The sequence below is a fragment of the Molossus molossus genome, unplaced genomic scaffold (genome assembly GCF_014108415.1).
Source record: "Molossus molossus isolate mMolMol1 unplaced genomic scaffold, mMolMol1.p scaffold_m16_p_21, whole genome shotgun sequence".
NCBI classification, from domain to species: domain Eukaryota; kingdom Metazoa; phylum Chordata; class Mammalia; order Chiroptera; family Molossidae; genus Molossus; species Molossus molossus.
The window spans coordinates 32,603,024-32,627,215 of record NW_023425357.1 but is presented as its reverse complement, the minus strand read 5'-3'; the positions used below and the strand labels follow the sequence as shown (position 1 = coordinate 32,627,215).

Genomic DNA, 24,192 nt, shown 5'->3' with positions numbered 1-24,192 from the left:
AAAAAAAAAAAAAAAAAAAAAAAGCACAGAAATGAGTTAAAAGAAAGCCCTTTATTAACCAACTCAGGGCTAGAGCCCATCAGTTTCACACCAGGTTTTATCCCCTCCACTCCCACCCAGTTTCCCATCTTCCAGAGTGAAATCTAGCTTTCAGGCAAGAGCTTCCAGCCTTGCATTAGTTCTCGGCTATGGTTTTCTGAACCCAGTCCAGGATGGAGTGCACCCTCACATACACACCGTACTCAGCCACCCTACAGCTCTTATCAAAGCTCAGGATCCCAGCTGCATACCAGGTGTTATCATCCGTGTCGTGAACAGCAAAGGCGCTGCCAGCATCGCCATAGCAAGTATCTTCCTGGTACTTGGACAGGCCAGCACAGAAGGTGTGTTCATTCAGTATGGGCTGCACCCCTACAGGGCTCTTTGGTTGCTTCTCTTCGGGTTTTGTGCTCTTTTCGTAGTGCTCTACACAGCTGTCCTGGTCAGCCACAGGCAACATGACGTACTTCAGTAGCTCAGTAAAATTAAAGTTGGCATTTCGTCCCCAACCAGCCACATAACCCATGCGCTTCACTTCCACATAATCTTTTGAAGGTAGGCAAATGGGCATTACTTTCTCACCAACAGGCACCTTCTGTTTGAGTTTAATGAGACCGATGTCAACCTGGGTGTAGTTAGGGTAGAGAATCACCTTCTCAATCTCCACTAGCTGATTTTTTCCCACATAGAGTCTTAAAGTAGGGGCAATGTCTTTTGCTTTTGCATCTTCCGTATGACCCAGGAAGAGATTTTTAGCTGTGGTCAGCAACCATTGTTCATTGATGAGTGTGGCCCCTGAGGTGAGATTATGGTGGGAAACCATCTTAGCCTGCCAGGGAAAGCTGTCTTTGGCATCCACCGATCCACCCAGGATCCGCTGGACCTGGTCCACTGGGTTCTTGGGCTTTCCACAGACTGTCAAGGAGAACAAGGAAATCATGAACAGAAACATAAGAATCTCCCAGTAAGGGAGGGTGGGTTTGGCTATCCTGCTGTCTAAATTAGCATTGTTCATTTGTTCAGAGCCGGGACTATTTGCACGGTTTGCTTTGCCATCTGTCCTCTTGTTTCCAATGTTTACCATCAATTGTTTTCATCACTAAGGCAGAGTCCTAATTCCTGCTTTGCTAACTCACAAAAGAAGCAAGCAATGCTGAGATTTGGAGACCCTGTATGTATATTAAACAGTTTAACACAAAAAGGACATGTCCAAAATTCCTTGAAAGTCATAATGGTGAGGAGCTATACTAACTTATTCTCTCTGAATAAAGAGGGCTCTATAACAGCATTGGCCAGAACTCAGCTTTTATAGATACAGCAACTAATACAAGGCAGGTGAGCAGTTCCACGACACTAATAGCAGGAGACAGTAGGCAAAATCCTCTTGTTCCAAGAGGGAAAAGGAGAGAACAATAGCTCTTATAACAAGAAACGAGTCCTAATCCATCCCCAGCCTTGTCATACTTCCATGGATTAAGGTTTAGTGGTGTCCTCCCTTGACTAGTTCTTCCTGGAGCTGGCTTTACCCTTAAATCCTAGGCTCTCTGGGTGGATTATCTATACACAAAGGGTCCCCTGACCCCCTGGGGGCAGTGCACACAGTGGAGTCAGTCAATGCCCTGTAGGCCTGAAAAAACAAGAGCCTTAGTCGACTTTTTAAAGGAATCATCACCTAACTACTCAGTTCTCTGCCAGCCATGTGTGGTTCTCCCTCATCCCAGGTCTTGGCTTTTGTATGCTCAGCGGAAGCCACACAAGAGGGGCATGTGCCTCTAGGACATTCCGAACAAGATGCCTACCCGAGCACTGGCCCCTCAACACCTGCCCTTGGTCTGCTTCCCAGGCCCTTGGCTTCCTACCTGCTTCACATTCAGGAAGCTTCTCTCCAAGGGCCTTATTTGTCCACTTCTTCTCACTGTTTAAGGTGTACACTCCTGAAACAAAATGAAAGCAATGAGCCAAAAGAGAAATTCAATCTGGATTTCGTATGGGGAGAGAAGGTATTTATTTATTTTTTTTTTTTTTATCCTCACCCGAGGATATTTTTCCATTTTTTGTACAGATAGAGTGGGAGGGAGAGAGAAGAAGGGAGAGACAGACAGAAACATCGACGTGAAGGGACACATCGAGTGGCTGCCACCCGCATGACCAACCAGGGCCGGGGACAAACTGCAACCGAAGTACGTGCCCTTAGCGGGAACCGAACCCAGGTGAGAGAAGGTATTTAAAGAGAAGAGTTTGAGCCCTGGCCAGTTTGGCTCAGCAGTAGAGTGTCGGCCCATGGACCAATGAGTTGTGGGTTCAATTCCAGCCAAGGGCATGTGCTTTGGTTGTGGTTCATCCCTGGCCCTGGTTGGGGTCGTGCAGAAGGCAACCAGTCAGTGTGTTCCTCTCACGTCGATGTTTCTCTCTCTCCCTTTCTCTCCCTCTCATTCTGACTGAAGATAAATAGAGAAATGTCCTCAGATGAGGATTAAAAAAAAGAAGACGAGAAGAGTTAGAGAAGGAGGAGGAAGATGAGGGAGGGGCAGGGGAGAGGAGGAACAGAGGAGCACTGTACTAGAAGCCAGGTGCTGGGGGGCACCAGCATAACCCAGCTGGACAGGGTTGTGGTCATGGTCATGGTGAGACAGTGCAGGGTAGGCATCAGGGTCCAAATCCTGGCTCTACCTCTTATAGGCTACCTGATCTTGAGCAAGTACCTCTCTGTGTCTCAGTTTCCTCCTCAGCAAACAGTAGTAGTATCTCTGTAAAGGGGCATTGGGAGGACTATGTGAGCAAATAAATGTAAAGCACTTAATAGTGCCAGGAGCAGTGCTCACTAAGGCAAGGACTACCAATGCATCACCATACCATCGTTTGTTCTTTTGCCACATCCTTTGTAGATGTAGATCTCACTCTGAGATGGGTAGGCTGCATGGCGTCACCTCCCCTTAACAAAAGACAAAACTTGAGGCTGAGCAAAGTCAATTTTCCCAAAAGGCCACAGCACTGGTAACAAAACCCTTATTAGAATCTACATCTCCTGGCTCCAAGGATAACACATGAATTTCCTAGCCTATCACCCCTGACTCCATCCATCATGGAAATGTCAGGAAGGGGAGGACACGGGGACACTGGCCCAGGTCTCACCATCTCCTTCTGTGCGCAGTCTGTAGTAGTTCTTACACTGATAGCGAACCGAGTGCTCCACGTAGCCATGTGCAATCTCAGGGGGCTTTGGGCAGCTGTCATCTGCAAACAAAAACAGGAAGAGGAGGTTAATATTCAGAATGTGCTCCCAGAGACCCATGAAAAATCAGATCAAAGGAAGATGCTCTGCATGTCAAACTCCTTCCACTCCAAATGGAAGCCAAGGGCTGGGCAATCTTTCCTTATTTCTGGCTGACTCCCCAACGTTCTTCGTAGTATTGAAAGACCAGAGATTAGGAAGAGAGGGGGTCTGGGTTTTCCTGAGGAGAAGGTGCAGATCTGATAGGGTCAAACACACAGTGCTTGGATGTACAGCTCCTGCCCAAACCCAAAGACCTACCTGTATTAGCTGTGCTCTCGTTGCCAGTGTCCACTGCGAAAAGCTGCCCCCAGAGCAGGAGGGCGATGACGGCTCCCAGGGCACTGCAGAGAGAAGACAGGAAGGAGTGCAGAGCTGCCCTCCTTCACCACACACACACACACACCTCCCATACCTTCCGTAGCCAGATGGAAGTGCTAGGACCCATCAAATACATATATTTTACAGCTTCCCAGTATACCCAGGCACAGCAAGCTCCGTGCTGCTGGGAATTCTACATACGCTTCAGAGAGGAACCACCAAGCTAGAAGACGCACAGGTGTGTGGACCTCAATTTTTGGCAGCACTCAGGAAACACTAAACTAGTAATAATGTCTGTGATTTCCAGCAAAGAGAAACTTCCCTTGGGCACTGGGCTACAAGGACACTGCAAATAAGATGTAAAAAACCCGAAGCCGAGAACGTGGGGATTGACTATGCTAGTCTCTCTACTTTTTGAAAATTTTCCATAAGGAAAGATTTTCAAAATATTTTATTTAAAATACTTATATGGTTGTTTCTCTTATTTTATGACAATTTGCCTTCAAGAAATGCTGTATCAAACTTCAAAATGCCAGAAGGTTCCCTGGGAGATACCTGGCTTCCTGAAAGCATGACTGAACATGGGCATCAATGCACAAGCCACATTTGCCAGTTAATCATCTCACTGGCTGATGTCAGCTCTTCAGAGATTGCTTGGTTATGTGTCTAGTCTTGCTACTTCAACATTTCAAAACATCTTTTATTTTGATAAACTGTAAGTGCCTTAATTGTGTCACCCAAATATGTCACTATTGGTCTTTCTTATTATACACTTTTTAAAAGGAAAAAAAATCTTCTCACTATAGAAAACAATATGGTGTTACCTCAAAAAATTAAAAATTGAACTTCCATTTGACCCAGTGATCCCACGTCTAGGAATATACCCTAAGAAGACTGAAACACCAATCAGAAAGAATATATGTACCCCCATGTTTATAGCAGCACTATTTACAATAGCTAAGATCTGGAAACAGCCCAAGTGTCCATCAGTAGACAAATGGATAAAAAAGCAGTGATACATATACACAATGGAATACTTCAGCTGTAAGAAAGAAAGATCTCTTATCCTTTGAGACTACATGGAGGGACCTGGAAAGTGTCATCCTAAGCAAAACAAGCCAAACAGAGAAAGACAAGTATCATATGATCTCACTTATTTGTGGAATATGATGAACATAACAGTCTGAGGAATGAGGTAGTCCCAGAGACGTGGAAGTGGGGTACAGACTGACTATCCCCAGAAGAGGGGGTGGGGAGGGAGAGAAACCACAGAACTTATATGCATATATGCATGAACAACGGACATGGCCAACAAAGCTGGGGAGAGAGCTTAGAGGGAGGGGGAGGGGGAATCAGTGGGGAAAAAAGGAGAAACATCTGTAACAAAAATAAATTAATTAAATAAATAAAAATCTTCTAATTAATATATTTAAAATACCAGGAAGCCTACCATGGAAGCTGCTGTCATCTCCTACAAAGATGAAAACTTTACAACCTCAAGGGAAAAAAAGATATTCCTTAGAGTAAGTCACATCTCCTGGGAAAGACAACAGTATCGGAAAGCATTATCTCATATAGATGCAGAAAAGCAGAGGACTTAACACACTGTACCCTTTAATCCACTATAATTTAGCCCACTAACCCTACTTCTTTGTTATATTTTTTCATCTGTTCTGTAGGTTTCTCCTACACCTGGGTTGTCATGTAGATAAAAGATGTATGCACAGGTGGGTGAGATAAAAAATGAGAAAGGAAAGGAAAGTGGGCAGAGCTGTGGACTCACCTCATCTTTGGCTTGTTCTGCCTCTGGAAGAGCAGTGCTGTGGGGTACAGCTGCTGATGCTTTTATACCTGCAGTATCTCACTCCACCCCTGCTCGATTTTGTAATGCCTGTATCTACACAACTTTAACCTTGTTAAGGTCACTGGCATTTTCCAGTAACAGAGCCACAAACATCCCTGTTAAGAGTCGAGCTCTTGCTTCATGCTTGAGTTTCCTCTGATGTTCTTTTACAAACCCCAAAGAAACCTGGCCACTTCATGGCCCCAGCTAGCTGCCAAGGAGTTCCCTGAAATGAGCCACTGGGCAGGGCTGCGGGAAACCATCAGTCTGTATCTTTGTTTTGGAGGGTGTTCAGCACTGAAAAAAAAAAAGCCCTTTGTGTTATTTCAAACCCCTTACAGATATTCCTACAACCTGGCTGAGACAGGGCTCTAAAGAAAGCATTTCCTTTTCACGATCACTTCCCCTATCCTGTGTTGACATCTCCCTATTGCTTAAAAGCACTCCACCCTGAAATAAGTAAAATGTATTTATTGTGTTCTCTGATTGAACATGAATGAAATGGTGTCATTTCTGTGGAAAACAGTTGAATGGTTCCTCAAAAAGCTAAACATAGTCCCTGGCCAGTTTGGCTCAACGGTTAGAGTGTCGGCCCTCGGACCGGAGAGTCTCGGGTTCGGTTCCCGTCGTAAGGGCACGTACCTGGGTTACAGTTTGTCCCTGGCCCCGGTTGGGGTGGTGTGGGTAGCAACCAGTCAATGTGTCTCTCTCACATCGATATGTCTCTCTCTCTTCCTTCCTCTCTCCTTCCCACTCTATCTGAAGATAAATGAAAAAAAAAAAAAAAATGTCTTTGGGTGAGGATAAAAAAAAAAAAAGTTAAACATAGAATTGTCATATAATCTAGCAATTCTACCTCTGGGAATATACCCACCATAATTGAAAACAGAGACTCAAACAGAGATTATTGCTAATGTTTATTGTAGTATGATTCACAATAGCCAAAGGTAGAAAAAAACGCAGGTGTCCTTCAACAAATGAATGGATACGCAAAAGGTGGCATATACATACAACAGAGTATTATTCACCTATAAAAAGGAATGAAGTTCTGATACACACTACCACATGAGTAAACCTTGAAAACATGCCAAGTGAAAGAAGAAAGCAGACACAAAAAGACAAGTATTGTATGATTCCACTTACATGAAATATCTAGAAAAGGCAAATTTATAGAGACAAAAAGTAGATAAGAGGTTACCAGGGGCTGGAGGGAGGAAGGAATGGGGAGTCATTGCATAATAGGTACAAACTTTCTGTTTGGGCTGATGGAAAAGTTCTAAACAGTGGCAATGGTTGCACAACATTGTGAGTTTAATTAATGTCACTGAATTATACACTTAAGCATTGTTAAAATCAGGAATTTTGTGGTCTATGTATTTTATCACAATAAAAAATTCAAGAAATGAAACAGTAAGTAAACTTTCTTACTTGGTACCAAAATTTTTTTTAAAGAAAGCAAAACTAAGCAACATATTGTACAGGTATGCATATTTTTTAATTTTAATGAAATGGAAAACAAAATGTACTATGTTACCTGTCATGGGAGGCAGGAGGAAGGCATAGGAGAAAAGTACATAGGTAGTTATAAATATAGATAATTACTGCTAATGATCCAGCTTTGGGTGGGGTGATAGGTTCATGAATGTACATTATGTTACTGAGTCTTATTTTTAAAGATATATATACACATATATATATGTGTGTGTATATATATATCATATGTAATATAGTGTCAATGTTTTAAAATATGAAGGAGAGGGACCCTAGCCAGTTTTTCTCAGTGGTTAGAGCATCGGCTCACAGACCAAAGAGTCACAGGTTTGATTCCAGTCAAAGGCACGTACCTTGGCTGTGGTTCAGTCCCTGGACCTGGTCAGGGTCATGTGGGTGGTGACCACTCAATGTCTGTCTCTCTCACATTGATTTTTCTCTCCCTCTCTCCCTCCCGCTCTATCTGAGGATGAATGCAAAAATGTCCTCGGGTAAGGATTAAAAAATAAATAAATAAACAAACAAAGTAAATAAAATATGAAGGAGAGGGAATCACCTGACAGAGGCTAAGTTGCTCCTCTTTGCAGAGTGATGCAGTAAGTCTGAGCATTGCCTGAGAAGCTCCATTTTTTTTTATCCTCACCGAGGACATTTTTTCATTTTTTGTTCAGATAGAGTGGGAGGGAGAGAGAGAGAGAAACATTGACGTGAAAGGGACACATCGAGTGCCTGCCACCTGCACGACCCAACCAGGGCCGGGGACAAACTGCAACCGAATTACGTACCCTTAGCGGGAACCGAACCCAGGTCTCTCTGGACCACAGGCCAACGCTCTAACTGCTGAGCCAAACCTGCCAGGGCTGCATTTAATTTTTTAAATATTTTTATTTATTATTGATTCTAGAGAGAGAGGAAGGGAGAGGGAGAGAGAGGTAGAAACATCGATGAGCGAGAACATGGATTGGCCGCCTCCTGCATGCCCCCCACTGGGAATCCAGCCCACAACCTGGGCACATGCCCTGACTGGGAATCAAACTGGCCACCTCTTGGTGCATGAGTCAACGCTCAACCACGGAGCCACACCGGCTGGGCAGAATCTGCATTTAAAATGGCCATAACCTTTCCCTTTCCCTGTCCCTGTATGCACACTGCAGTGTGATTGCAGCCCTTCCATTCAAAGTGGAGCCCATTTCTCCACCCCTTGAATCTAGGTTTGGCTGTGTGACCACTTTGGCCAATGGAATAGTAGCAAACAGAAAGGAGAGGCTCAAAACATGTTAGTAAATTGGGGCTCACCTTCTCCTATTGCACCTGGAATCTGGGGGCTGCCTTATGAATGAGCCCAAGCTATTCCATTGCTGGAGGATGAGAGGTCACTTAGAAGAGAACCCAGGCATCCCTGCCCACCAGCCTCAATTACCCAGATGCTGACTGCAGATGCATGAGTGTGCCCCTGCTGAGATCAACCCAGCCTAGTCCAGCCCAGACTGCTGACCCACAGAATCATATGCTAAATAATGGGCTGCTGTTGTAAGCCATCAAGCTTTGGGAAGGCTTGTTAAGTAGCAAATGTTGACGGATACAGCCCGTATATGAAACATGAAAATGGAGCTACTCTGACTGAATCTGGGATGAAGGGATTCGAATTTTGCTTCCTAGGTTCCTTATATCTTCTGTAGCAGCTTATTTTTACCAGCTCTTTGCCTCTCAGTTTCCTCCAGGAAGGAGAGGGCTACTGCCCTACGTATTCCAAAGCCCCTTCCTCAAGAACACACACTATGGGCTGAGGAGGATTCACACTGAATTCGGAACATTTCCCTCCTATGGCATCCTCATGTTCTTCCTCTCCTCCCTCCCACCCATTCGATACATCACCTCTCCTTACAGAAATCCTCCAGCCTCAGTCTCTTAACAACCCTATCTTGCAATGTCATAGCCCTAGGCTTATTGCTCCCCTGCCCAGGTGCTACTACCCCACAGAGAGAAGGGACGGACTTTATTTCTGTGGATCCCCGGGGAATGAGGGAGAACTTGGGTCCTATGATGGAGGGAGGTGTTCTCTGTAGGCTGCAGCTACCCCCCCCCCCAGCATAATATACATGAAATGAAACCTCACCACCACTGTGGAATAATTGTTTACCCACCAGGTGCATGTAAATTCACATTTTTTCTATAAACAAACCTGAACTCGATTACACCGACCCCTTGTCTTTAACAACAAGAGAGCATTCACAGCCTCCCTGCCCTGGACAGCCTTTCTTTTTATTTTTTATCCTCACCCAAGAACACTCCTCCATTTTTTGTTCAGATAGAGTGGGAGGGAGAGAGAGAGAGACAGCTGAGAGAGAGAGAAACATCGACGTGAAAGGGACACATCGAGTGGCTGCCACCCACACGACCAACCAGGGCCAGGGACAAACTGCAACTGAGGTACGTGCCCCGAGTGAGAACTGAACCCAGGTCTCTCTGGACCGCAGGCCGACGCTCTAACCACTGAGCCAAACTGGCCAGGGCTGGACAGCCTTTCTTTACTTGATAATAGAGAGTATCCCGCCAAACAGCCTTCTGTCCCAGTTGGAGACTAAGGCTGGACAGGATGAGGTAGAAGTGAGAAGCTTCAGGGCCGCCAGTTGCAGGAAGCAGCAAATACATTATATAAGAACAGAAAGCAGAAAAGTTCAAAACATCAATAAGGCAGGACAACAGTTGGCAGAAGACTTGAAGGGCAGAGTTTTTATTTTGGAAAAAAAAAATGTTTTTCAGAGTATAAGAGAAAGTTTATTTAGAAAGTCACAGGAGTAGAAGTAACAGGTCAAGAAACAAGTTACAGCCCTGGCCAGTTTGGCTCAGCAGTTAGAGCGTTGGCCTGCGGTCCAGAGAGACCCTGGTTCGGTTCCCGCTAAGGGCATGTACCTCGGTTGCAGTTTGTCCCCAGCCCTGGTTGGTCGTGCGGGTGGCAGCCACTCGATGTGTCCCTTTCACGCCAATGTTTCTCTCTCTCTCTTCCTCTCTCTCCCTCCCACTCTATCTGCAATAATAAATAAAAAAGAAAGAAACAAGTTACAGAGGGGAAAAAGGAGTTGGGGAAGCCTTGGCACTTAGGAGATAAAAAGGTAAAGGTAATGCACTTGGGGCGAAGAAGAGGCGGAGGGGAAGGGCATGGGGCACTCCTGGGAGAGAAGTCGCAGAAAAAAATATATTTAAAACTTTATTCTGCCATTACAAAAGTCTTGAGGCCCTGGCTAGGTAGTTCAGTTGGTTAGAGCATCATCCCAAAACGCCAAAGTGCAGGTTCAATCTCCCATCAAGGCACCTACAAGAAAAAATCAATGAATGCAGAAATAAATGGAAAACAAATCAATGTTTCTTTCTCTCTCCCTTCCTCTCTCTAAAATGAATATTTTTAAAGTCTTGAAATTTTGAAAGCTGCATAAAAATAAAAATAAAATAGTCTACCACACAAAGACAACCAATAACCACTATTAACACTTCATTGTTATTTTCTTCCAGGTTTTCTCTGCACACATTTTTACATAGTTTTAATCACTCGTTATACAGAATTTTTGCGGTCTGCCTTTTTCATCCAGCGTTGTAGGCATTTCCCATGTTACAGCAAACCTCTTTAAAACTTTTTAATCCCATATCATATTTTTAACTTAAGAATGTATCATATATACTTTAAATATTTTCTCATTGTTGGGAATTTAAGATGACTTTAATTTGTCTGTTACAAAGATCTTACATACACACAGGGAAGTGAAGTAGGAGGTTAGGCTCATTTAATTTCACATGGATATATAATTAATGTGGTATCATTTACTAAAAACATCAAATCTTAAGTGTTCAGCTCAATGAATCTTGATGTATGATAACACCTGTGTAATCAACACTCAGATCAAGATCGAGAATAATTCTAGCGCCCCAGAAGACTACTTTCTGTTCTTTACCCACTCCCCCAAAAGCCACTGTTCTGATTTCTATCATGATAGAATAGTTCTCCTGTTCTTGAACTTTGTATAAATAGAATCAAATAGTAGTTGTTCTTTGTTTCTGACTTCTTTTGCCCATCATTATATCTGTGAGAATCATCCATGTTGTCACATTAGTTTACTTCTCTGTTATTGCTGAGAAATATTCCACTGTATGAATAAATCACTATTGATTTATCCATTCTCCTGTTTATGAATGTTTGAATTGATTCCAGTTTGAGGCTATTATAAATAAAGTTGCTATGAACATACTTGCCCATGTCTTTTGATGGATACATGCACTCATTCCTCATGGATAAATACCTTGTTGTGTTATTTGATAGGCATATGTTTAGATTTAATAGATACTGCCAAACAGTTCACCAGTATACACTCCCACCAGCAAAATATCAAAGTTACAGTTGCTCCATATCCTTGCCAATGCATTTTAATTTTAGCCATTCTAATGTATATGCAGTAAAATATAATGATGGCTTTAATTTGCATTTCCTGGATATAAAATGATATATAGAGAGCATCTTTTATATTCTTATTGGTCCAGTTAGATCCCCTCTTTCTATGTCTTTTCCATGGTGATTTGTAGTTTTCTAAAAAGATATTCTAAATACTAGTCTTTTATTAGATAAATGTTTTGTAAACATCTATTTTATGTCTTGTCTTTTCACTCTCTTAGTCATGTATTTTGATGAACATGAGTTCTTAATTTTAATAAGTCCTAGTTTACTAGCTTTTTAATTTTATGTTATATTTGTATCCTCATTATGAAATCCTTGCCTACAAGGTCATGACAATATTCTCCTGTGTTTAATTCTAGAAGTTTATTGCTTTACCTCTCACATTTAGGTCTATGGTTCATGTGAAATTAATGGTTGTACATGATGTGAGATGAAAATTTATGTTTGTTTTTTTCCATGTAGATATGCAATTGATTCAGTATCATTTACTAATATGATCATCCTTGGCCCTAAATTGCAGTGGTATCTTTGTTAAAAATAAGGTGACATCGCCCTGGCCAGTTTGGCTCAGCGGTTAGAGCGTCGGCCTGCAGTCCAGAGAGAACCGAGTTCGATTCCCGCTAAGGGCATGTACTTCGGTTGCAGTTTGTCCCTGGTCCTGGTTGGCCGTGCGGGTGGCAGCCATTCAATGTGTCCCTTTACCTCGCTGTTTCTCTCTCTCTCTCTTCTTCTCTCTCCCTCCCACTCTATCTGTACAAAAAATGGAAAAATGTCCTCGGGTGAGGATAAAAAAAATAAAAATAAAATAAGGTGACATCATATGTGTTGGTCTATTTCTGTGTTCTTTTTTTTTTTATCCTCACTCAAGGACATTTTTTCATTTTCTGTTCAGATAGAGTGGGAGGGAGAGAGAGAGAGAGAGAAATATCGACGCAAAAGGGACACATCGAGTGGCTGCCACCCGCACGACCCAACCAGGGCCAGGGACAAACTGCAACCGAGGTACGTGCCCTTAGCGGGAACTGAACCCGGGTCTCTCTGGACCGCAGGCAACACTCTAACCGCTGAGCCAAACCAGCCAGGGCTACTTTGGTTGTCTTTAATTTCAATGCCTTATACATTTTAGTATAGATCTCTTGCAACCTTTTTCATTAGATTTATTCCTCAGTGTTTTATTTTTATGCTATTCTAAATATTTTTATTTAACTGTTAATTACTTATTACTAATATAGAAAACTACAGTTGATTTTTGTATATTGACCTATTCAGCCACATTGGTAAATACACTAATATAATCTAATGATTTTTTAAAATATGTTTTTAGCCCTGGCCGGTTTGGCTCAGCGGTTAGAGCGTCAGCCTGCGGTCCAGAGAGACCCGGGTTCGGTTCCTGCTAAGGGCACGTACCTCGTTTGCAGTTTGTCCCCGGCCCTGGTTGGTCGTGCAGGTGGCAGCCACTCGATGTGTCCCTTTCACGTCGATGTTTCTCTCTCTCTCTCTCTGTTCCTCTCTCTCTCCCTCCCACTGTACCTGAACAAAAAATGGAAAAATGTCTTCGGGTGAGGATAAAAAAAAAATATATATATATATATATATATATGTTTTTATTGCTCTTTTAGAGAGAAAGGAAGGGAGAGTGATAGAAATATCGATGAGAAACATCAATCAGCTGCCTCCTGCATGCCCCCTACTGGGAATTGAGCCAGCAACCCAGTCATGTGCCCTGACCAAGAATTGAACCCAGGCCTCTCAGTCCATGGGACGACATTCAATCCACTGAGCCATACCCAGCCAGGCTAAATCTAATAGTTTGATTAATGTTCTAAATTTTTTAGTTACACAATTTTGTCAACTGCAAGTAATGACTCTTTTACTTCTTCTTTTCTAAACTTTATACCTTTTATTTCTTTTTTCTTTTTTTTTTTTTTTTTTTTTATCCTCACCCGAGGATATTTTTCTATTTTTTGTACAGATAGAGTGGGAGGGAGAGAGAGGAAGGGAGAGAGAGAGAGAAACATCGACGTGAAGGGACACATCGAGTGGCTGCCACCCGCACGACCAACCAGGGCCGGGGACAAACTGCAACCGAAGTACGTGCCCTTAGCGGGAACCGAACCCGGGTCTCTCCGGACCGCAGACCGACGCTCTAACCGCTGAGCCAAACTGGCCAGGGCTATACCTTTTATTTCTATTTCTCACCTTACTGCGCTAAGATTTTCATTATAATCTTAAATATAAGTGGGGAGCGCGCTTCCAAGTCTTATTCCCAAATGTAGAGAGGGACAAAGCATTCAGAATTTCACTCTTAAGATTATGTTACTTGGACATACAAATGGCCAAGGGACATATGAAGAAATGCTCAACATCACTAATCATCAGAGAGAGATGCAAATTAAAACAACAATGAGGTATCACCTCACACCTGTCAGAATGGCCACCATCAACAAATCATCAAACAAGTGCTGGCGAGGGTGTGGAGAAAAGGGGACTCTAGTACACTGCTGGTGGGAATGCAGAGTGGTGCAACCACTGTGGAAAACACTATGGTGTTACGTCAAAAAATTAAAAATTGAACTTCCATTTGACCCAGTGATCCCACTTCTAGGAATATACCCTAAGAAGCCTGAAACACCAATAAGGAAGAATATATGTACCCATATGTTCATAGCAGCACTATTTACAATAGCTAAGATCTGGAAACAACCCAAGTGTCCATCAGTAGATGAGTGGATTAAAAAGCTGTGGTACATGTACACAATGGAATACTATGCATCTGTAAGCAAGATCTCTTATCCCTTGAGACTACATGGAGGTACCTGGAAAGTATCATTCTAAGCGAAACAAGCCGAGCAGAGAAAGACAAATATCACATGATCTCAATTATTTGTGGAATATAATGAACTAAATAAGCTGCCAAACAAAGTTAACCTAGAGACATGGAGGTGTAGGGTACAGGCTGACAAGCCTCAGAGGAGGGGGGACTTGTGGGGGAAGAGATAAACCACAGAACTTACATGCATGTATGCATGACCAATGAACATAGACAACAGAGATGGGGATAGGATGGGGGGAAGGGGAGGAGGGTGTCAATGGGGGAAAAATGAGAAACATCTGTTACCAAAACAAATTAATAAATAAAAAAATTGTTTAATATAAATAAATAAAATAATATAAAAAAAGATTATGTTACTCTAAGCTCCTATTGTTTTTTGATTTGTTTTGCTTATTGATTTTAGAGAGAGGGGGAGAGAGAGATAGAAACATGGATGAGAGAGAACATCGATTGACTGCCTTCCTGCATGCCCCCCACTGGGGATCTGGCCCACAACCTGGACATGTGCCCTGACTGGGAATCAAACTGGCAACCTCTTGGTGCATGAGTCAATGCTCAACCACTGAGCCACACCAGCTTGGCTTGTATTGTTGTTGTTGTTTTATAGATATCCCTTATCAGATTAAGGAAGTTCCTTTCTATTCCTAGTTTGTTTTATTTTTAACATAAAGACATGTCAGATATGTTTTCTTTATTCATTAAGATCATCTATCTATTTTGTTAATGTGGTGAATTACATTGACCAATTTTTGAATGTTAAACCAACCTTGCATTTCTGGAATAAACTTAAATTCTCGTTATATAGTATAAGTTTTATATATTGCTGGGTTAGATTTACTGGTTATTTTTTAGAATTTTTCCATCTGAGTTAATGAGAAATATTGGTCTATAATTTTCTTTATTGTAATATCTTTATCAGGATTTCATATTAAGGTTATGTTGATCTCTTAATGCAAGTTTGGGAGTGTTTCCTATTTTTCTGTTACATAAAAGAATTTGTGTAAAATTGATATTATTTCTTTCTTAATTATTTGGAGGAATTTGCCAGTGAATCCAGATAAGCCTGTAGTTTTCTTGTGGGAAGATTTTAAATTTCAGATCAATTTATTTAACAGATAAAAGACTATTTGGATTTTCTATTTTTTCTTGTGGTAGATTGTGTTTGTCTAGAAATTTGCCCATTTCAGCATAGTTGTCAAATTTACTGTCATAAAGCTCTTCCCAACACTACTTTATTATATATTTAATATCAGTAAAATTAATACTCATGCTCCCCTTTTTGTTCCTGATATTGATCATTTGTGCTCCCTTTCTTTTTTTTCTTGAAAAATCTCACTAGGGATCTGTCAATTTTATTAATCTTTTCAAAATTTAAACATTTGCCTTAGTTGATTTCTTTTGTTGTTTGTCTCCTTTCTATTTCAATGATTTTCACTCTTATCTTTATTATTTCCTCATATTTTACTTTAGTTTTTTTATCTTATTAAAATAGAAACATATCTATTTTACCTTTCCATTTCTAATACATGCATTTTGACTGTATATTCCTCCCTGTATGTTGCTTTACCTATATCCCATTAGCTTTACTATATTGTACTGTTTAATCAGTTTAAAATATTTTCTAATTTTCCTTTTATGTCTTATTTGTTCTGTAATTTAGTTAGAAGTATGTTGTTTATATTCCAAATATTTAGAGATTTTAAATGTATCTTTTTATTATTGATTTCTAGTTTAACTCCATGGTTGTCAGAGAATATGTTCCATGTGATTTCATCCTTTGGAATTTATTGAGTCTTGCTTCATGGCTTAGTATATGACCTATTTGGATAAGTGTTCCATGTGTTCTTGAGAAGATAACAGTTTTGTTTTGTTTTTTCTCCTCACCCAAGGACATTTTTTCACTTTTTGTTCAGATAGAGTGGGAGGGAGAGAGAGGAAGAGAGAGAGAGAAACATCGACGTGAAAGGGACACATTGAGTGGCTGCCACCCGCACGACCCAACCAGGGCTGGGGACAAACTGCAACCAAGATACATGCCCTTAGCAGGAACCGAACCCGGGTCTCTCTGGACCACAGGCCGACGCTCTAACCGCTGAGCCAAACTTGCCAGGGCGACAGTTCTTGAGTGTAGTGTTCTATAGTATGTCAATTAAGTTAAGTTTGTTCTTTGTGCTATTCAAGTCTTCTATATCCTTACTGATTTTTCATGCTTTTTGTATTAGTACGTAACTGAAAGAAGGGTTGTGAATTTGTCTATTTTTTCTTTAAGTTATGTTATTAGGTGCATACAAATTGAGGTTCATTATGTCTTTCTTTTAAATTAATTCTGTCCTTATGAAATGTCCTTATTTATATCTAGTAATTCTTTTTGCCATAAAGTCTCTCAGTCTAATATTAATCAAGCTATACCAACTTTCTTTTGGTTAGTGTTTTTGTGGCATATATTTTAATTTACATTTAATATAATTACTAATAGAGTTGGTTTTAAGTCTACCATTGTGCTATTTGCTTTATATTTGATCTATAAGTTCTTTTTTTTTATTCTTTCCTGTCTCTTTTTTATTACTCAGGATTTTAAAAAAAAATTTCCCCTCTATTAGTTTATTTTGTTAATATTCTTGTATTATTTTTCTAGTAGTTACCCCAAATATTTTAAGATATGCATCCTCAACTTTGTACAATTTAAGTTAATACCTTTACCACTTCCAAAGTAATATAAGAACTTGCCAGCAATTTAATTGTCTTTATCTTCTCCCATCCTTTATGCTAGTTTTTAAAGAATTTTTGTAAGAGTTTATTTGAGCCAAACTGACAACATATGCTGGGGAGCAAGACCTCAAGTGCTCTCCTCCTTTATGCAGTTTTCTCCATGTACTTTACATCTGTATATTCTAACTCTCATAAGTATTTTTTAAAGCCCATTGCTAGCATGTGGGTATGAGATCATTTGAAATGTGAGTAAATAAAAGTCAATGAGCCCTGGCCAGTTTGGCTAAGTGCTTAGAGCGTTGACCTACGGTCCAGAGAGACCGGGTTCAGTTCCCGCTAAGGGCATGTACCTTGGTTGCAGTTTGTCCCCGGCCCTGGTTGGGTCGTGCGGTGGCAACCACTCGATGTGTCCCTTTCACATCGATGTTTCTCTCTCTCTCTCTCTCTCTCTCTCTCCCTCCCACTCTATCTGAACAAAAAAATGGAAAAATGTCCTCGGGTGAGGATAAAAAATAAATAAATAAATAATAATAAAAGTCAATGAGATAAATTCAGTGTTGTGGAAGGAATAAATTAAAGAGAATTTTCAGAAAAACAAATTGCAGGACTCAGTGAGTAACTGCACATGAGGAGGATAAAGGAAAAACAAGGCTCAAAAATAATTCAAGTTTAAAAGCTTGAGACTCAGGAAGGAAACGGATGCAGTGGATAGGATTTGGATGAAAAGAGAAAACATTGAGCTCAAGTTTTGAAATAAATTTTATTTGAAATTTGGGCTTGAAAGATGACCACTGGAAGCAAAGGACCAGATTTGGAAATCATCTAAATATAACACTTTTACTGGAAATTGTGTGAGGGATGAGTTTATCAGGGGACTAAATACAGGGGTGGGCAAAAGTAGGTTTACAGTTGTTTGTATGGAAAATAAAATAATTACTAAATAATAATACAAGACAGACTCTGTGTTTCATATACTCTCAAAATTGTAAACCTATTTTTCCCACTCCTGTATAAAGAAGGATTCATCGAATCTTTATCAATGTCTACAGTATACCTACGTGTGCTCGATGCTGAGGATGTAACAGAGAACAAATCAGACAAAATCCCTGTCCTCCTGGACCTGACATTCTGAAGAGAATATAAAGAACGACTAGTGGATGCAGTTGGAAAGACATCATTCATTGAAACAGAGGAGTATGCCAAATATAATAAGCAGAATCTATAAGGATGTTATTCATGAAACCTAGGAGGTGAAAAAACTTAAAGAAATAGTATGTTTTAATAATTCCCAAACTTTGCTGTACTTTAGAATCTCTTGGGACCTTTTAAAAATCCTGATGCCTATGCCCTAGCCTTTTCCTTTCCCCTTCCCCTGCCTCTCCCCAGGAGCATTACCATTACCTTCCTCACTCCCAAGCTCCAAAGGCCCTTCCTTTACCTCTATAACTTGTTTCCTAAGCCCATTTCTTCTACAAATTACTTCTTCTACCTATTTTCCAAATAAATGTTCTCTTATAAAAAATAAAAATAAATTCTCACCTGAAAAAAAACAAAGTCCTAATGCCCAGGTTGTATCCCACACTTACTACATCAGAATGAATGGAGGTGGGAACCAAGCATTAGTAATTTTTAAGGATAGCTAGGTGATTCTTTATAGCAAAGTTTGGGAACCATTGTCATATTTCATCAAATTTAATAGGCTATGAATTATAGGAAAGGAAAAATTTTGCCAATTAAACTCTAGCAAAATGCTTAAGATGCCATCAATGGCCTGGCCAGCTTGACTCAGCAGTTAGAGCATCGGCCTGTGGACCAATAAGTCCCGGGTTAGATTCTGGCCAAGGGCACATACCTGGGTTGCAGTCCATCCCCAGCCCTGATCAGGGTCACACAGGAGGCAACCAGTCGATGTGTCTCTCTCACACGGATATTTCTCTCTCCCCCCTTCTCTCCTTCCCTTCGGATCTGTCTGAAGATAAATGGAAAAAATGTCCTGGGGTAAGGATAAAAAAAAAAAAAAAAGATGCCATCAATGTAAGATGCTATTTCAATTTCAAAGATGTTAAAAATGGAAAAATAATCTGCATCTAAAAATTGATGAGGACTTCCGGTCAAGATGGCGGCGTAGGTAAACGCAGTATCCTCTCCTCCCACAACCACATCGAAGTTACAACTAAACTACAGAACAACCATCATTCAAAACCGCCTGAAATCAAGCTGAATGGAAGGCCTACAACTACAGAATTAAAGCAGCAGCCACATCGAGACTGGTAGGAGGGGCGGAAGCGGATGGGCTGGTGCCACACCCACGTGTGGTGGATAAAAATCAGAAGGATCCCTCAACTGGGAAGGTCCTCCCTGAGGACTGAGGGGTCCCCGTCCCACACCAGACTCCCCACTCAGGGTTCCAGTGCCAGGAAGAGAATCCCCATAACTTCTGGCTGGAAAAACCAGCGGGAACTGAGGCTCAGGGAAGCTGAGGCGGCTGGAGCCCCAGGCAGCTCCTTAAAGGGCCCGCACACAAACTTATCAGACTCACTTCCTCTAAGCTTGGAGGGGAGGCAGCTCCAGGGGCACCAGAGACATACAGGGAAGAACTGAACTGTTTGGCATTGGAGCGAGGGCTGGCGAGGGGGCTTTCTTCGGGACAAACGTGCTTTGGTGAGCCCTTCCCTGGGGCGGCAGACAGTCGCCATATCTGGGACTCCAGCAACCTGGCTCACACTGGTAGCCCCACCCTGGTGATTCCCTGAGGCCCCGCCCCACCCCACCCAACTTTCAGGCCCACCCAAGCTGTTGCCAGTTACTTAACCATAGGATTGGCCTGTCTTGGATCCTGCTTCAGGTTTTTCTAAAGTCTTTCAAACAAGCAGCATCTGGTCTCAGATAGCCCCATACCTCTCGTTAACTAATACACAGAAACAAACACAGGGAGGCAGCCAAAATGAGGAGACAAAGAAACAGGTCCCAAATGAAAGAACAGAACAAAACCCCAAGAAAAGAACTAAGCAAAATGGAGATAAGCAACCTAACAGATGCTGAGTTCAAAATACTGCTTATAAGGATGGTCAGTGAACTTAGTGAGAACCTCAGTGAATTTAGTGAGGGCCTCAAGAGCATAAAAAAGGACCAGTCAGAAATGAAGGATGCAAAGTCAGAAATGAAGGAGGCACTAACTGAAATAAAGAATAATTTACATAGAATCAATAGTAGAGTAGGTAAAGCCAAGAAGCAAACCATCGATTTGGAATATAAGGAAGCAAAAAACACCCAATCAGAACAGCAAAAAGAAAAAAGAATCCAAAAAAGTGTGGATAGTGTAAGGAGCCTCTGGGACAACTTCAAGCATACAAACATTCGCATCTTGGGGGTGCCAGAAGGAGAAGAGAGAGAGAACAAGAAATCGAAAACCTATTTGAAACAATGATGGCAGAAAACTTGCCTAACTTGGTGAAAGGAACACACATACAAGTCCAGGAAGCACAGAGCGTCCCAAACAAGATGAACCCCAAGAGGCTCACACCAAGACACATCATCATCAAAATGCAAAAGGTTCAAGACAAAGAGAGAATCTTAAAAGCAGCAAGAGAAAAGCAGTTCGTTACCTACAAGGGAGTTCCCATAAGACTGTCAACTTATTTCTCAAAAGAAACTTTGCAAGCCAGAAGGGAGTGGCAAAAAATATTCAGAGTGATGAAAAGCAAGAACCTACAACCAAGATTACTCTATCCTGCAAAGCTGTCATTTAGAATCAATGGCCATATAAAGAGTTTCCCAGATAAGGAAAAGCTAAAGGAGTTCATCACCACCAAACCATTATTATATGAAATGTTGAAGAAAAAGATAAAAAACATGAACAAACAAAATGGCAATGAATATATATCTATTGACAATGGAATCTACAAACAAAATGAACAAGCAGAACAGAAACATTCTCATAGATAGAGAACATTTTGTTGGTTGCCAGATGGGAGTGGGGTTGGGGGAATGGATGAAAACGGTGAAGGGATTAAGAAGTACAAATTCATTGCTAGACTGAAAAACCTCAAAAAGAAAAGGGTTTGGGGGTGGGAGGAAATAAACCAAAGAACTTATATGCATAACCAATGGACACAGACAATAGTGTGGGAAAAGGCGGGAGGGGGGAGGAGGGGGTGAATGGGGGAAAAATGAAGAACATCTGTAATACATTCAACAATAAAGATTTTTAAAAATAAAAATAAATACATAAAATAAAATAAAAATTGATGAAATACTGTGGTCATGAGTGACTGAGCAGCTATGGGATGAGAACCACTGGATATTCCCAGGAGTGTACATAACCTTAGAACACAATGAGTGATTGAATATTGAACTTGAAAAGCACATGTTGTTCAAAATTTTAGTTTGGATAAGAAAATTAAACAAACATGTTCCTGCTATTACACCTCTTTTTAGGTTATCTCTCTTTTCCTTAGTCATCAAGGACCAGGGACTATAATATCCTGCTGTGCCCAGAACGTGTGAATTGGTTCCCAACCACACTTTCTCAGTGCCAGCAATTCTGTTCTCAAAAACTGGACTGCTGACAGACATACATACTGATATTGTAAGCTTTTTAAAAAGCTTCTGATATCAAACTATACCACAAAGGCATAGAGATCAAAACACTATGATATTTGCATAAGTACAGACACATAGATCAATGGAACAGAATAGAAAGCCCAGAAGTAAACCCTTGCATACATGGGCAATTAATTTACTACAAAGAAGGCAAGAATATACAATGGGGAAAAGGCAGTCTATTGAATAAACTGTGTTAGGAAAACTGGACAGCTATCTTACACCATGTACAAAAGTTAACTCAAGGAGGGTTAAACATGTGAATGAAAGATCCAAAATCATAAAACTCCTAGGAGAAAACCTAGGTGGTAAGTGCCTTGACATTGGTCTTTAACAATTTTTTTTTTTTTTTTGGATCTGACTCCTAAGACAAAGGAAACAAAAGCAAAAATAAAGAAATGGGACTACATCAAACTAAAGAGCTCTTGCACCGTGAACTTTCAAAACCATCAACAAAATGAAAGAGCAGCCTGCTGAGTGGGAGAACATTTATCTAATAAGGGGTTAATATCCAAAACATATAAAGAACTCATACAACTCGATAACAAAGAAAAACAATCCAATTTAAAAATGGGCAGAAGGGCCCTGGCCGGTTTGGCTCAGCAGTTAGAGTGTTGGCCCACGGACCAGAGAGACCCAGGTCCGGTTCCCACTAAGGGCACGTACCTCAGTTGCAGTTTGTCCTTGGCCCCAGTTAGGGTTGTGTGGGTGGCAGCCAGTCAGTGTGTCTCTCTCACATGGATGTTTCTCTCTCTCTCCTCCTCCCTCTCTCCCTCCTGCTCTATCTGAAGATAAATGCAAAAATGTCCTCAGGTGAGGATAAAAAAAAAACTAAAAATAGGCAGAGGGAGTCTTGTGTTTGATTCCAGTCAAGGGCACATACCTCAGTTATGGCTCAATCCCTGGCCCTGGTTGGGGTCAAGTGGGAGGGAACCAATCGATGTGTCTTTCTCATGTCAATTTTTCTCTCTCTTCTCTCCCTCCCTCCCTCTCTCTCTAACTGAAAATCAATGGAAAAAAATATATATATATACACACATGAGGATTAAAAAAAAGAAAGAAAAAAAATGGGCAGAGGATCTGAAGACATTTTTGCAAAGAAGGCATATAAATAGCCAATAGGCACATGAAAAGGTGCTCATCATCACTAACCATCAGGGAAATGCAAATCAAAACCACAATGAAACATCACCTCACACCTGTCAGAATGGATAACATAAAAAGACAAGAAATAAGTTTTAGCAAAGATATGAAGGAAAGGGAATCCTCATGTATGGTTGCTAAGAATATAAATTGGTGCAATCACTATAGAAAACAGTATGTGCAGCCACTATGGAAAGCACTATGGTGTTACCTCAAAAAGTTAAAAATTGAACTGCCATTTGACCCAGTAATCCCACTTCTAGGAATATATCCTAAGAAGCCTGAAACACCCATCAGAAAGAATATATGTACCCCTATGTTCATATCAGCACCATTTACAATTGCTAAGATCTGGAAACAGCCCAAGTGTCCATCAGTAGACAAATGGATAAAAAAGTTGTGGTACATGTACACAATGGAGTACTATGCAGCTGTAAGAAAGAAAGATCTCTTATCCTTTGAGACGACATGAAGGGATCTGGAGAGTATTATCCTAAGTGAAACAAGCCAATCAGAGAATGACAAATATCACATGATCTCACTTATTTGTGGAATATAATGAACAAAAACACTGATGAACAAAATAGACCCAGTGACATAGAAGTAGGGTACAGACTGACAAACCTCAGAAGAGGGGGTAGGGGGAGGGAGAGATAAACCACAGAACTTGTGTGCATGTATGCATAACCAATGGATATAGACAACAATGCTGGGGACAGGGCAGGGGGAGGAGGAGGGTGTCAATGGGGGGAAAAGGAGAAACATCTGTAACAAAAATAAATTAATAAAATTTTTTTAATTAAAAAGCTGAAGTAAAAAAAAAAGAAAAGAGTATGGAGGTTCCTCAGAAAATTAAAAATAGAAGTACTATATGATCCAGTAATTTCACTTCTGGATACCTATCCAAAGAAAATAAAAACACTAATTCAGAAAGATACATGCTCCTTTATGTTCATTGCAGCATTATTTACAATAGCCAAGATATGGAAACAACCTAAATATCCACTGATGGATGATTGGGCAGAGAAGATGTGGTATATATACACAATGGAATACTACTCAGCCATCAAAAAAGAATGAAATCTTGCCATTTGCAGCAACATGAATGGACCTTAGGGTATTATGCTAAGTGAAATAAGACAAACAGAGAAAAACAAATACTATATTATTTCACTATGTGTGGAATCTAGCCCGGCTAGTGTGTCTCAGTGGTTGAGCATCGACCCATGCACCAGGAGGTCGCTGGTTCGATTCCTGGTCAGGGCACATGCCCAGGTTGTGGGCCCAGTCCCCAGTAGGGAGTATGCAGGAAGGGGCCAATTAATGTTTTCTCTCATCGATGTTTCTAACTCTCCCTCTCCCTTTCTCTCTAAAAATCAATAAAGAAAAAAAAAATTAAATATGTGGAATCTAAACCAACAACAACAAATAAAAACACAGACTTCTAGGTACAGAGAACTGATGTGATTGTCAGAGGGGACTGGGGTTTGGGTGCA

The 24,192-nt window shown here is 41.0% G+C and overlaps 1 protein-coding gene across 1 annotated transcript; it reads right to left on the bottom strand.

Annotated features, from left to right (window-relative positions):
* Positions 1 to 71: 71 nt before the first annotated feature.
* Positions 72 to 5,539, bottom strand: LOC118638515 (haptoglobin-like). Its single transcript, XM_036274478.1, has 5 exons — positions 5,415 to 5,539; positions 3,572 to 3,654; positions 3,172 to 3,273; positions 1,899 to 1,973; positions 72 to 954 (listed from the first exon to the last, which is right to left on the bottom strand). Exons 1-5 carry the CDS (start codon positions 5,417 to 5,419, stop codon positions 176 to 178), a joined length of 1,044 nt encoding a protein of 347 aa, XP_036130371.1. The 5' UTR covers positions 5,420 to 5,539; the 3' UTR covers positions 72 to 175.
* Positions 5,540 to 24,192: the final 18,653 nt, after the last annotated feature.